At 48.0% G+C, this 14,257-nt stretch overlaps 1 protein-coding gene across 2 annotated transcripts in view; it reads left to right on the top strand.

The window, feature by feature from the left end:
* Nucleotides 1–14,257, top strand: part of XPO6 (exportin 6) — a 100,028-nt gene that overhangs the window by 19,119 nt on the left and 66,652 nt on the right. The window contains exons 2-4 of one of the 2 annotated variants that reach the window (XM_019754694.2): nt 9,764–9,854; nt 12,602–12,714; nt 13,538–13,735. In XM_019754694.2, the coding sequence (XP_019610253.2) occupies nt 9,764–9,854; nt 12,602–12,714; nt 13,538–13,735 (402 nt within the window). The remainder of the gene's footprint in view (nt 1–9,763; nt 9,855–12,601; nt 12,715–13,537; nt 13,736–14,257) is intronic. The other variant, XM_074322979.1, reaches the window with a different exon arrangement.

Genomic DNA, 14,257 nt, shown 5'->3' with positions numbered 1-14,257 from the left:
AGCAGTGTGGGCGTGCATTCTTCTGGGCTGTGTTTACTCTCTCAGCTTTCCCTTCTCTCCTGTTTTATATATTGGGGAGGGGGGCGCTGGGGAGAGCCTCCCACCATTGGCCCGCCCATGCGCTGCCCCAGAGCACCACCTGCTTGCCCTCAGGAGAAGCTCGGCTTCTTTGTCCTGCCTTCCTGTTGTTCTAGGCCTGGGTGGGACTGAGGAGGTGTTGTAGCTTTTCCCGCGTGGAGAGGACGTTAGACTGGGACCCGCATTTGGTCTCTGGAGACTAGAGGGCCCTGGATAGAACCTGGAGGGGAGAAAGGAAGTGATTCTGCTGCCCCAAATCCTAGCAGTTTGCACAACAGTGGAGAATCGTGCCAAAGTCAAAATACATGTTATTTGAACTTACTTAAAATGCCAGTTCTGTCCGGGAATAATTCAGGATGGAGGTGGTGTGGGTTTTACAAGGGACTTGTCTTAAACAGTTGCAGATAGTAGCAGCAGCTGACATGAAATGGTTTACGCATAACCGGGAGTGTTGATTGTGATTGTAGATTTTCAGCGTGCACTTCCAGTGGGCCATCAGCTTCACACTCGTGGGTTCCTGATTTCACTCGCTGTCAAGTGATGCCAGCTCATTCTTCACCCTGCAGCCAGCCCTTGGCGCAGAACTCCTCTGCTGCTCTGGGGGCGGAGGAGCTGTGGCTGGGACAAGGCGCTGGGGGCCCCGCCCGCTGCCCTGACCAAGAGCTGGTAACTCGGGCAAGGTGTTCTCTCCGAGCTGCGTGTTCCTCACCTGTGAAATGAGGTTGGACTTGCTGTTCTGTGGAGTTTGTTTGTTTCCAAAGATTCTGTGATCCCGGTCTAGGATTTCTTGGTAGCGTGCCTTGTGTTAATGTGCTCAGTGAGTAGCTTTGGAGTGTAACTGACGAGGGAGGCAGATAGAAACGTTTCGTCTTCCTGGGATGTGTACCTGGGAAAGAGAAGCAGATGGGATTGTGAAGAGAGCCTGTTCTTGGCTACATTACTCATTTATTTCAGACAGTTTCTTACAGAACTATTTTCTCATTTGCTTTTTTTCGGCTGTCTTATTAAAGCCTTCTGACTGGAATATAAAGATAATAAGTATATAAATTAATATGCCTTCAGCTCCTCCCTAGTGAGATATGGTTGTTGCCCAACCAGCAAATGCAAAGTGTTTAATGTCTGGGCTATTTAATGTCGTTTTTCAAGAACAATGTGTTAAAAAAACCCAAAGAAAAACCACAGGAAAAAAAAAAGTGTGACAATAAACCTGGCATCCGAGAGAATAAAGTAATCTCCTCCTACTTAGTCTCCCCTTTCCTCATTTTCTCTTTGCCCACCTGGTTTAGAACAGTGTGGAGCAAGGTGGAGGGTACCAGTCCCACCTTTTATTTGGAAGTAATTTCAAATTGATGGAAAGATGGCAAAGGATGAGCAGTGCAAAGAGCACTCCTACCTTTACCAAACTCCCCTGGTTGTTTACATCTTGCCATTTGCTTTATTTGAACTTGGCGTATATACAGTTGACCCTGGAACAACCCGGGGCTCAGGGGCGCTGACCTCATGCAGTCGAAAATCTACATACGGGTTTTGATTCCCTCAAAACCCAGTCGCCCCTTGGGATCAGTGGGTCCTGGTTCTAGGACCCCTGCGGGTACCCAAACCGGAGGATGCTCAGGTCCCTTGTACGAAAGGGTGCAGAACGCAGTGTAAGTCAGCTCTTTGCACCCCCGGACTCCCAGCGGTTCCGCTCTGGGCTTGACTGAACCCGCAGATGGAAACCAGGGCCATGGAGGGCCGGCCGTGTGTTTACTGAGAAAAGTCTGTGTAAGTGGACCCGTGTGGCTGGCGTCAGCTGTACGTAAACATGCAGATCTACGTATGTACACATGGTCACGATGTTTTTGTCCTGAACTAGAGAGTAAGTGGCCTGCATCCTGGGCCGTTCCCCCGATGCAGTCTGTTTTCTAATAGGGACCGTCGCGTACATAACCGCAGTGCACTTACCAACGTCAGGTAACTTCAGGAGATGCAGGGTCAGTGCTTGTTTCTGATCTATAGTTTGCATTCTGCTTTTGTCAGTTCAGTCGGTTATGTCCTTTGTAGCATTTCCCCCTTCAGTACAGGACCTACTGGAGAGTCAAATGTTCCGTTTACTTGTTATGACCAGTTCATCTTGAATTGTTTTAAATTTTTGAAACCAGGGCACCTGTCGGTCGGCAGCTAATTGGTGCTGCTTGTTTCGATGTATTGGCCAGTCGTACGTCTCCTCTGTGTACAAGACATTTCCTCTGATTGGTCCCACGGGGACAGAATATTCTGCCTTACTGCTGCCACAGTGGGACCAGTTGGGCTTTCTGGCCGCGACGCCTGGCGGTCATCCTGCTTCTAACGCATGGTCCTCAGCAGTAAACATCCCTTTATTCCTGGAAGAGCCCGAGACTCTGGGCATTTGGTGCCAAGCCGAGGAATTCTGGGCGGAACATTCTCCCGGTGGTCAGCTTGACAGCCGTTGAGCCTGAAGCCTAAAAGGACCTTTTAACGACTAGCATTGTGTTTGGGTGCGGCCAGAGTATCTGTCTGAATCACACATTAAATATCTCGTGGTGGTGTGCCAGGTGGTGTCTGTGGTCTCCCAATGGGCAAACGTCGTTCAGATGGAAGCTGTAGGCAGGACAGCAGGAGCCGTGGGGGCCAACGCGTAACTCCAGTGGTTACTTCCGGACACTCGTTCGGAAGCTGGGGCAGTGCACCCCCCTCGGCCGGGCTCTCGTGGCACGCGGCCTGGCTCTCGGTTGCTTTCCTTCAGTAGAAGACACTCTTTTCCAGCAACTTTTGTACATACTTTTAGCGTTAATTTCTTCAGTGTACAGTTGAACAACACGGCTGTGGTCGTAGGTTCACATATATACAGGGTTTTTTCCATAAATATATTGGAACGTGTTTTTTGAGATTTGCAGCAATTGAAAAAACTCAGGCCAACCACGTCGCCTAGAATTATCAAAATCAGCTTTGTTATTGGCAAGGCTTCTGGTCAACAGTGGGCGACTAGTAGTTAAGTTTTTGGGGAGACAGAAGTGACATGTAGATTTTTGAATGTGTGGGGGTTCGGTCCCCTAACCCTTAACCTTCGGTCTCCCCTCCGCTTAACCTTTCTCTGCCTGTCACGAGCTGGCCGAGGGACCGAGGGGAGACCTGGCTGCCGCGTACTAGCTGTGCACCTGTGAGAGGCATTCAGTGCCTCGGGCTTTCCGGGCCTCACTTCTGGGTGCTAGACTGGAGACTCGGCTGGCTTTACCAGTTTGCTTTGAGAGAACTCGGACGAGATGTCTGCTTCCTCGCGGTGGATTTGGTTGGTTTCTTAAAAAAGGACAGGGTCTGCAGTTGGAGACATGAGAGCAGTGACAGGAAAGATGGGAAGAAGACCTGTTCTGAGTGTCGTTCTTCTAACTGGGGCACCGGCTGTGCTTTCCTGCTTCCTGGCGCCTGAGCCGACTCCAGGAGGGGCTGCATGGGTGTCGCACTGATTCCCAGTGTGTGTTATTTAAGCCGAGCATTCATCTCCACGCAGGCCTCCAGGCCGAGGAGGTGTTTTCCTGCAGAGGGGAAGACAGGGAAGAATGAGGCATTCTTCGGAGAGAGAGGCCAGGCGTCTGTGATGACCCCGTTCGCTTCCAGGGTTGTATGAGGTGTAAGTTCTTTGCTCTTGTCTTGGCTGCCGGCCGCTGTTGTAACACCATCTTTCGCTTACCTTTCAACCTCGCTCAGCAGCTGCTATGGCATCACTTTTCCCTGAACCTTTCTTCATATCCAAGTAAATAAAGTCGGAAAGTTGTTCTAGAGACGCCACAGGAATATTTGAATGGGACTCTGAGATGCTAGTCCCCATTGTTCTAGGTTTGCCGTCAGGAGGCACAGACGATTCACCTTGTAGGGTCTGCGAAGCATAGCCCTTGGAAAGGGTGGCAGAATGCTTGAGTACAGTTTTTTGATTAAAAAGATTCATTTTCTCCCCCCAACTTCCAGTTTTGTAAAAGGTTATACTTTACAGGGGATGTTTTAGAGCCAATTAGATAAAACATTACAGATTTGATCAGGGTTTGAGAAAACGGTCACCTAGGTGCCTTGTTATTTAAAGGGCCAAAGCACTATGTTATCCACCTTTAGTCTCTGTTTTCATTGGGTGCTTCTGAGCAAAGGTCATTGTCGGAGTCCATCAAGGGGGAAGTTGAACAGTCGTAGGTGTCTTGAGTTTAGAGGAACTACTAGCTTTCCTGAGAAGTGAAAAGTGGTACTGCTCGTCTACTTGTCCCTTTTCCTCTCCTGAGTCTGATCTGTAGCTTGTTTGAGCACCAGTCCGTACCGGATGCTACAGAAGATCCAAACCGGTCAGGCAGAGCCTCTTCCCAGACGGTGGATATTCCGGTCGGGACACAGGCCTCGTGTCTGTGGGGTATTTGCAGAGCGGACCTGCTGCCCTTCCTTTGTTTCTGGCATTGTGATTACCGTGTGCTGTACGTTGATTGTGGTGTGTGAGCCCCAGAGTAACCCATGTGTCACGTTCTCTGTTATCCCCACTGTGCACCAGGGGAAGAGTGACAGATTGGATATCTAGGCTGAAGGGAGGTGCGTTTTGATTGGAGCCCAAGGAACCCAGCACCAGAACCTGTGCTCTTAGCTGTGTCCTTCTGCAGTGGGCAGAGAACGGTGCCCTGGGCAGAACGTGCAGCCCCGGTGAGAAGGCAGACTGAGGAGGAGGACACGGACGGGACCGCAGTGGGACCGCGCCGTGTGTGCTCTGCTCCGGAGCAGGGGCACCATGGGAATTGGCTGCTGAGACCCAGACTGTTCAGACGGGAGGGATGGCTTCTCGGGGGCGGGGGGTGCGGGTCAGTCAGGCCAGCTCTCCTCCTCGTCTCCTCCCAGGAGACCTCTGCATCCTTCAGAATCCAAAGTATCTCCTCATCTCTGGGAAGCTTTCCATGTCGCAGACAGAATTAGTTCTCTGGGCTGTTGGAGCTGTTTATGTGGATGTCACGATTATGGGATGTAAACCATCCTTTTCTGCTTTTTTATTCATAGATCCTACCCTTCCCCCCCCTCAGTTCTTTGAAGTTAAGGACAGTCTGACTCAATTTGTGTCTCAGGGGCTTAAATGCAGGATCAGTTGCTTAGTGAGTATTGAGCCTATTTGTTTGTTGAATGAATAGCTGAGTTTCTCAGTGGGTCCAGATGTAAAGGCTCTTTAAAGCCAGGCTTAGAATAATTGAGGCAGAAATTCTGTTATTTAGGAGAATTTATCTGGTGGTGAAGTACAGATTGGATTGGCATTGGGAGAGCTGACATCAGGGCGACCAAGTGAAAGAAATGACAGTAACTTGGGCAGGAGGTGGTTAGGGCGTGGCAGAGTAGTGTGGGGTAAAGCTACAAATGTGAGAAATAGTGTCAAGCCAGCCTCGGGCCTGGTGACATCTGTGTGGGCCTAGAGGATTGGGGCAGAGCCAACGGAGACTTCCAGTGATGTGCCCCTCCTGTTCTTGCACGGTTTCCTTATAATTTAGTAGGTGATTATGGGCCTCGATTGACTTAGTTCCTCAGTAAACAAGTCAGCAGTATAGGTGTCTGCACTGCTGCTCCATGAGCAGCGCGGTGAAGGAGCAGGTCAGGGGACGGCAGGCACCGCTGCGAGCGCCACCGCTGTGCAGATTTTAACTCTTTCTGGAGCAGAAAAGTTTGGTTTGTTTGAAATATAGTCATAGCTCTGCAAGAGTGTATTCTGAGCCAAGTTGGACTCATGATCCTGCCAAGGATTTTAATTTGCCGTTGAGGGAAGCCAGGTCTAACCCACAGGCTCATGGGATTGTAATGCTTTGTGTCCGTCATATCCTGGCATCTCTGAAGACAAGTAGGTGATGGTTCCGGGGAATCCGGAGTCGCAGCTCAGACTGCAGCAGCGGGCTCCCTGCAGGCCCCCAACAGCTCTTAAGAGTTGTGCTAACGGGGAGAACGCAGGTTCTAAGGTCCAAGTCTGAAAATACCAACCTGATTGTTAACAAGATGTATGTTAAGTTTTTAAAAATTCTGTGTGTATACTTATAGAAAAGTGCATAAACCATAATGTAAAGCAGTATATACGTGTCCCGGGTGCCCACCTCCTTACCGACATTTGTGACTTTGATTCTAGCCATTTTGGTGGACCTCGAGCCCTGTTTGGTTGTTTTTAATTTGCATTTCCCTGACGATTAGTGAGATTGAGCGCTAATTTTATGTATTGGCTTTTTGAATACCCCTTTATAACTTTGTCAAAAGTAATTGAGGTGCTTGTCTGTTCCTGATTGATTGGTGGAACTTATTTTGTACAGTAAAGCCTCCCTTGACTCATGGATAGGTTCTGCGACTTTCAGCGAAACGATGTACAGTGAAACTAGTTTACCATAGGCTTAATTGATATAAACAAGAATTAAATTCCTCGGACGTCTCATCAGTGTTAGAACAAAACCTGCTGTGCTCTGACGAGAGTTCTCCTAGCTATTTGTACTGGAAGGACTGTCTCCCAGTTGGTGGCTTTCTTTCCCACTCTCTTTGTGCCAGCTGATGGACACCCCTTGTGACCAGTCTTTTCCTTTACGTTTACTGCTTTCGTGTGTCCTGGACGAGACAGTTTTCCCTGCCCCCAGGTCATGAAGATGTTCTACATTTTCTTTTAGAAGCTTTGTTGTTTTACCTCTCACATTTTCTCTCTGCGGTCCAAGTAGATTTTTTTTTTTTTTTTTTTTTTGCGTGAAAGTCTCCCTTGGTTTGAAGCTGATCTCATCTGTCCTTAGTTCTTCTGGGCCTTGAATCCCAAGCACAAAACCGGGAGCAGTCGGGTGTGTGTGATTCCCAGTGTCCGCATCAGACAATCCGAGCGGGGCTCGAGTGGCCTTCACCTCTTCTCCGTGCCACACACGGCGCTTGCTCTTTGTTTTATGTCCTTTGTCCCTTTATTACTTGAAAGTGTAGCCTACGTGGAATATGACCACGTCCTCACTTGCCATTCATTCCTTACCTCACTGCAGTGTGGATTCGGCTTCACCACCTGCTTGAAACAGCCTCCTTGCCAAATGGGGGGCGGGGGGACTCTGCCAGTGTCTTGCAACCAGTTGCAGGTCTCGAACATATTTTTTGTCTTTACATCTCTGTTCTGATTGTGTGATGTTGGCAACGTCTCGGCCTCCCTTCCTTCTGTGACTTGACGTAGTTTCATTTGGAAATCCAGTTGGAAAAGCCCCACTAGCTATGTTTGGGTCAAAGCCCTTCATCCTGGGGTCATGAATCTCAGTGTCACGTGGGCCTGACCTCTTCTATTGTTTTGCTTTGGTCTGTTTGCATTTGGTAGCTCAGACCAAATCAAAATGGGTAGCGGCCATAACTGTGAATTAGATAACTCCTTCGAGTTTTCGTAGTAGCTTTACATGGGTCATTTCATTTGATCTTTATAAAACCCCTGAGGTAGGTGGTTAGTTTAGTCCTGCAGTTACAGAAGTGATTGGAAATGCAAACAGTACGTCGTTTCTGTTGAGAAACTCCTGGTGACGCCGCCACTGGATTAGGTTACGGAGTTTCCTTCTTCATGGGACCATGGTGGGGTGGGAGCATCCGTTCTGTGGATACTTTTTTCTTTCCACATTCTGCTGGCCTGTTGGCATTTTGGGTTGGAGCAGGGAGGGTGGGTGGGTGGGACCGGGAATGGAGCTGGACTGTTTGGGGGAGATTGTCAGGAACATGCCCCAGTAGCCTTTAGTGCAGGGTCCATAGTTGTCAAGGTCACAGACTTGTTTGGTTCTTAACTAGACCACGGTGGTTGATTGTCTGGATGTGATGAGCTCAGGTCTTTTCCAGGCGCTACTCTAAAATGATTCACTGCAAGAAAAAGCTGTGGGGCAGCTGTCACTGGAAGGTACGGCCTGAGTTTCCAGGAATCCATTTTGGCTCCTAGAGAATTATGGATGTATTTTAACTAAATAGCTGACTTTAGTTCAACTGATACCTCTTGAGTTACGTTTATTTTATTTTTATTTTGGCTAGTAAGTTTCTTTAACGTGAGATTTCCCTTTCATTCTTTAAAATCATCCCACAAACTTTTTTTAAGCAGCAAATCCTTTTTTTCAAGAGAAGTGCTACACCAAGTTGATTCATGAAACAGACTAAAGTAGTCTTTTTTTATATAAATTCATTTTAGAAATTTGAATTTATAGCATTTATTCAGAAAGTCAGTGAGAATAGTGAGGCTATTTTGATCACAAAAACTTGAAATGGGTTATAAAAAAGATTAGTCTTATTTTAGTCCCATAGTCTAGTTATTTCTGCATTTGAAAAAATTGCATAGTTTTTACAGCTTGCCATCCAGGGATATTTTTCAGTTGTCCTGACATATTGGGTCAGAAAAGGAGTAGAAGGCTGATCTTTATCATAAGTACAACACTCAACGTACGTCACACTCACAAGTGCTGAAACTATTGTACAGTGATTTGTCACTCAGCACGTCCCGGTTCAGTTGTCATCACACAGCCGTCCCGCCATGACTGCAGTGTGGCCGGGACAGTGGGCTGGCAGTGCCCGGATGTGGCCCCCAGTGCTCTGTCGTGTGCTTGCCCGAGCCGCTGACGTGGGGCTGGTGCCAGCCTGACGGCCTCCGTAGTCAGACCCCGAGTCCTTCCGTCTCCCCCAAAATCAGTGACCAAGCCAGCCTCCCGCAGTAGCACAGTTGGCTATGGGGCACATTTGAATGTGGACTTGTTTTAAAATACTGTTGTTGTCCTCAGCGCTCCCCCTGGGGGCACGGAGAGGATGGGGGAAGGGAGGAGGGGCAGCAGGAGGGTGGGAAGACGGGAATTAAGAAACCAGAACTGCTGTTGGCTCTGGGTGGTCCCTGGGGAGGTGAACGCCAGGGAGGGCAGACGGGGGTCTGGCCGTGCTCACTTTGGCAGTTGGCTTGTGTGGAGGGGTGCTGGCTCAAGCTCCCCACTGCAGCTGACGCCCCTACTTCAGGGAGAGAAGAGGAAGTGGGTTTGGGGCTCCATGTAGAGAGGGACGGAAGAACGTTGAAGGCCCCTCTCTTCTCATTCCCCCCCTGAACTGTTCTGCTGAGAATCTGGCTGTGTGGGCGTGGGATTGGGGGTGCTGTCTAGTTCTGAGTCCCTGCGCAGCGTGGCTCGTAGCTGCGCCTCAGTCTCTGTGGGCTGCTCAGGGGAGGTGGAGAGTGGGCTGGACACACGGCTCCTGACGCACCTTCAGGAAACCCCCAAATCCACACACAGCTTGCCTACAATGGCCCTGCATCAAAATATGGCTAATTATTCCGACATGGGGCAAATGTGTTGTGGGATCGGCTGTAGGGAACCCTAACCTTTTCCCTAATGTCTCCACGCCGCCTGTTCAGCCAGGGCCAGGCTGTTAATTTGCTTTCAGTATGTTTCCAGAATTAAATTTTGAATTATTTGCTCTTTTCCTTAGCATAAATAACTGAAAATTGATTTCGCAGCAGCATGAATTTATAGAGCATACTAAAACTTTGCGTTTCCAGCCAGTCGGGAAAGTCCCTTCAGTCTTTCTGGCTTACACCATGTATTTGAAGAATGTTGAACCAAAATGTTTTGAGGAAGTAAATTACCATTGCTTGTTGCATGTGACCTGGAAGGAACTGAGGAATGGTAGAACTAAAGATACAGTTTTATTGATTTTTTCCCCCCCCAAATTCCTTTGTTAGGCATCTGAAGAAGCCTCCCTCAGGGCACTGGAAAGTCTGATGTCAGAGTTTTTTCATGACTGTACAACCAATGAAAGAAAACGAGAGATAGGTAAGTGAAGTACTGAGTTGTGAAGAGCTGTCTATAACAGAAAGGCCCGCCCCGCGGGAGGAAGGAGCGCCGCCTGGGCCGGCCAGGCCTGCGCGTTCCTCCTGGGGCTGCTGCTTGGAGGCCGGGGAGGTCTGCACATGTAGCCGGAAGGGCTGTAGTCCGGGGAGCCCACTCGTAATCCATGATGCTGGATTTTCTTTCCTTCGGGGAAGTGTAGGAAAGCCCTCCCTGTGTCGTTCTTCATTTCAGCAGGGTTGACCTTTATAAGCCTGCGACTGTTAGTTTCAAGAATCTCCTCTAAGTGTCAAAGGGAACATAATTTTGGTGTGGAGATGTCCCAGCTGAACCCCACCTAGTGCCCAGAGAGCCTCTTACCACCATTCCCTTTCTTTTTCCTCGTCTCCACTGTTACCTTGTTCGTTCAGAGAGGTGTAGGTGTCATCACTCAGGTCTCCTGAGAACCTCAGCACCTTCTAGAACCTCTTTGAATTTTCTATTCATTGACATGAACAATATTCATTAAAGCGGGCTGTAAACTGGAAAGTGGATGCAGGTGTCAGGTCTCTGCCTCAGGGCCACGTGGCCCTGTGGGCCTAGAATCATCCTTTTCCCCCGAGCCCTCACTTAAGCCCTGAATTTGAAAATGAAAAATGTTTTCCTCTCTTCACACCTGGTGGCTTTTCCCTTGGATGTCTGTGCTGACCTCACATTCACTGCTCTCACCTCCTCGGAGGCCCATTTCTTGGCTCCACTGGCTTCTCTGAGCAGTTAAGTGTCAGGGCTGCTGTCCGCCTTTGGTCCAGAGTTTGACCGGGGTTAGGATGTCCAGGTGGCCGTAGACCTTTCTCTGTAGCCCCCACTGGCTGCTCTAGCGTCATCATAGCAGCTCCTGGTAGATGCTAACTCTTACCTCGTAATTTGAAACTTGGTGGTCTCCTTTGGGCTTGCCCTGTGCATGCCCCTCTTTTCTGAGGGGGTGCCCTGCAGAGAACCAGAGTGTGTAAACTGGGTGCTGACAGAAGCAGAGCCCCGTGGGTGACGAGGCATTTGGCTTAGAGGAGCCCCTCTGCTTGCTTCCCTAGGTTCTCTCTTATTACTCGGTGCTCGGACCCTCGTCCCGCCCCCAGAGTGACCCCTCTGTTAGTTTTGTGCTACCAGAGTATGTACCTTATAGTAAAAACATCACCCGTGATTTTTACCAAAGAAGCTGAAGGGCCTTTCCCTTATATCAGTCTGCCGTATTGTAACACTCATTTCTGTAAAGTCCAGGTTTTAGCTTATACTTGAAATGCTTTTAGTTTTCCTCTTAATTTTTGGTTTGCAAAGCAAATACTGCTTCAGCGTTCATGAATTACAAGTAGAACCTTCTGAACATGTTCGCATTTTAATCTTATTTAAAAATATCTTTAAATAACCAGATGCTACAAATGTTTAATTTAAATGCGGACTAAGGGGAATCCGGGGGTTTGCTTCTCTGCAGTGAGCGTGTCTTAGTTCAGTTCTCTTTGTACCAGTCTTCGTAGCTGTATTCCAGTGTGTGGGCTGGAACCACTCTGGCTTTCCTAGCGAGGCGGGAGGCCTTTCATTATAGGGGCTCCACCCACTCTCCACCAGAGGTGTGTTATTAGTGCTCTAGAGATAGGGCTGTTAGTGGGGAGCCCCAGGAGACCCCAAGGTCATTGCAGCAGTGAAGGAAGCTGACACATCGAAGGGCAGCAGTGGTTCACTTGGGACCAGACTCAGCGAGTTCGCGGCAACGTCTAGAACAGAGCCCGGTTCCTCAGTTCCGGCCAGAGCTCATTCTCTCCAGTTTGACTTCACCTCTGGGATTCATAGAAACTTCCTTCCTTATAGACAGGCCGTCGGCTTCCTGGGGGTGCCCAGTGGGGCAGACTGCAGGATCAGAACAGGCCATGCCGCCCACTTTGCCAGGGCCTCCTACACTCTCTCAGGCTGTTGCCCTTGTGGTCCCCCCTTTTCTGTTGCGTTTCATGACCAGTGCGGCAGGTTAAGGTGACAAGGGGCAGTGTGCCCACTGTGTGGTGGCAGTCTCGTAATGCTGGCTGGCTGCGGTTTCGTGGGTGCTGCCAGCAGCCCGAGGGACGAGGAATACCGTTTCTAACGGATTTATGTGGACAGGGCAGCTCCTGGCAGCTCCCATGATGGCTGCTCGTCCTCCTTTTCGGGCGGTAGTTAAAAATGAAACCAACCCAAGTGAAGAGGATTAGCCTTCTTGAATATTCTTGCCTTTTTCCTATCCTTTACTTATAAGGTTAGTTTTAAACTTTTCCTATTTCTCAAGCCATCGTCTGTGTGTGTGTGTGTGTGTGTGTGTGTGTGTGTACAGAGTGAGTGGTGAGGAGATACAGCTTCTACCCCCGAGGAAACAAGTTAACAATTAGCCATTTATAAGGTGAAATGATACTCTTATCATGGTCTATCCATGAGTTAGGTTAAGTAAGAACTTGAACAATGAATGTTTTTCTGCCTATAAAAGTGTCTCTAGAAGCCACTGGCTTTCCAATGGCTGAATACACTGTCAGTGTTTATGGTCGCCCAGAGTCGGGACAATAAAGTCTGGCCTGTCCTTTCGTGCTGAAGCGTCAGCTCGGGTTTGTAGTTGGTCCTGACCTCATTTGCATACGTATATGAAGAGAGGCGAGATTAGAAAATAATAAGACGGCCCGGCCTTGGATTCATTGCATGTATGTTCATAGCCTTCTTTTGTTGCCATTTAACTTTTCCAGAGGAGCTTCTTAATAACTTTGCCCAGCAAGTAGGAGCCTGGAGGTTCTGCCTGTATTTTCTCTCCAGCACTAGGAATGACTATGTAATGATGTACAGTTTGACGGTGTTTGAGGTAAGTCGTCAGACCATTTTACCCCGTCCTGAAAAGTATTTCCTAGTCACACAGCCACGTCATTGGCACTGGGCTATAGCTTTGATGTAGTGATGGCTGGGAAACAGTGGTACCTCAGCTCAGGGGCTTCTCCGCATGCTGCCTGGGTTGAGATGTCTGGTGTTCTGGGCCCCCTTTCATGTGCGACACCAGCAAGGTAAGGTGGCGTTAGGCAGGCAGGTCCTTCGTGGTGGCATATAGCTTTTCCTTTCATGTTCTCATTTGAAAAAGAAAGATAGTGAAAGAAAAACAGTTTGGAAGGAAGGCGAATGCCCTGACCATCATCCCAACCACAAAAATTTTCATTTTTATGCACTCTCTTCCCATTTTTGTCTTCCTATGCGTACTTAAAAAAAATGCCTAATTATAGCAATCATATTTCTCATGGCCTTTTGTGTTCTGCATTTTTTCCCCCAACTTAACCTTCCTATTACATTCCCATAAGCGGTTGTATTAATACCACTCAACACCAAGCTGTTCTGCTGTTTTTGAATGTTAAAGTTGTTTCAGATTACTTTTTGGGGGACCTTTAGCGACGGTGGTATAATAAATAGTTTTTGCCCATACAGCTTTTTGTTTCCATTAAATTTTTTAGCAGCTCTTCCTAGGAGTGGGATTGTAGCTCATAAGACTTGAATATTTTTATTACTTTGATTGCCAAATTGCCCCAAACCTTTGTTTAAGATCAGGGTTTCTTATGTAAGATGATACAGCTACAACTGGATGAAACCAGTTCTTTTTGTGTATAGATTGCTAACTTAAAAGGTGTGTATGTATTTTGCAGAATCTGATCAATAAAATGTGGCTTGGGGTGCCATCTCAGGATAAGATGGAAATTCGTAGCTGCCTACCCAAACTCCTCCTGGCTCACCACAAAACCTTACCGTACTTTATCCGGAACAAGCTCTGCAAAGTCATCGTCGACATTGGCCGTCAGGACTGGCCCATGTTCTACCATGACTTCTTTACTAACATTTTACAGGTAAGGCTATGCTACGGAAACTCCATCTTGTAAATCGTTGCTTTGTGCAAGTGATTATTTTCTCGTCCTGAAGAGGCGTTTTAAGGTTAGCTGTTTGGAACTGCGGTAATAAGGTCGATACAGGATAGATTCGCTTTGTATTCTTGAGACATGTTGTCTCTCTTTGTTTTAAATATTTTTTTAAATTTAATTTTATTATTAGTTTCAGGTGTACAGAACAACATAGTGATTAGACATTTACACCCCTCACAAAGTGATAGATGACCCCACCAAGTCTACCACCCATCTGACACTGTACATAGCTGTTACAATACCATTGGCTATATTCCCTATGCTGTGCTTTACATCCCGTGACTATACATATATATATGTTTAATTATAGTTGACATTCAGTATTATTCTGCATCAGCTTCAGGGGTACAGCACAGTGGTCAGGCATCTACATACTCTGTGAAGTGATCCCCCGAGAAGCGCAGTACCCGTCTGCCACCCCATACAACCTTTACAACGTGATCCCCACGC

The sequence above is a fragment of the Rhinolophus sinicus genome, linkage group LG18, assembly GCF_036562045.2.
Source record: "Rhinolophus sinicus isolate RSC01 linkage group LG18, ASM3656204v1, whole genome shotgun sequence".
Classification (NCBI taxonomy): domain Eukaryota; kingdom Metazoa; phylum Chordata; class Mammalia; order Chiroptera; family Rhinolophidae; genus Rhinolophus; species Rhinolophus sinicus.
Note: the sequence above shows the minus strand (reverse complement) of the source record. Positions and strands in the feature narration are given on the sequence as shown.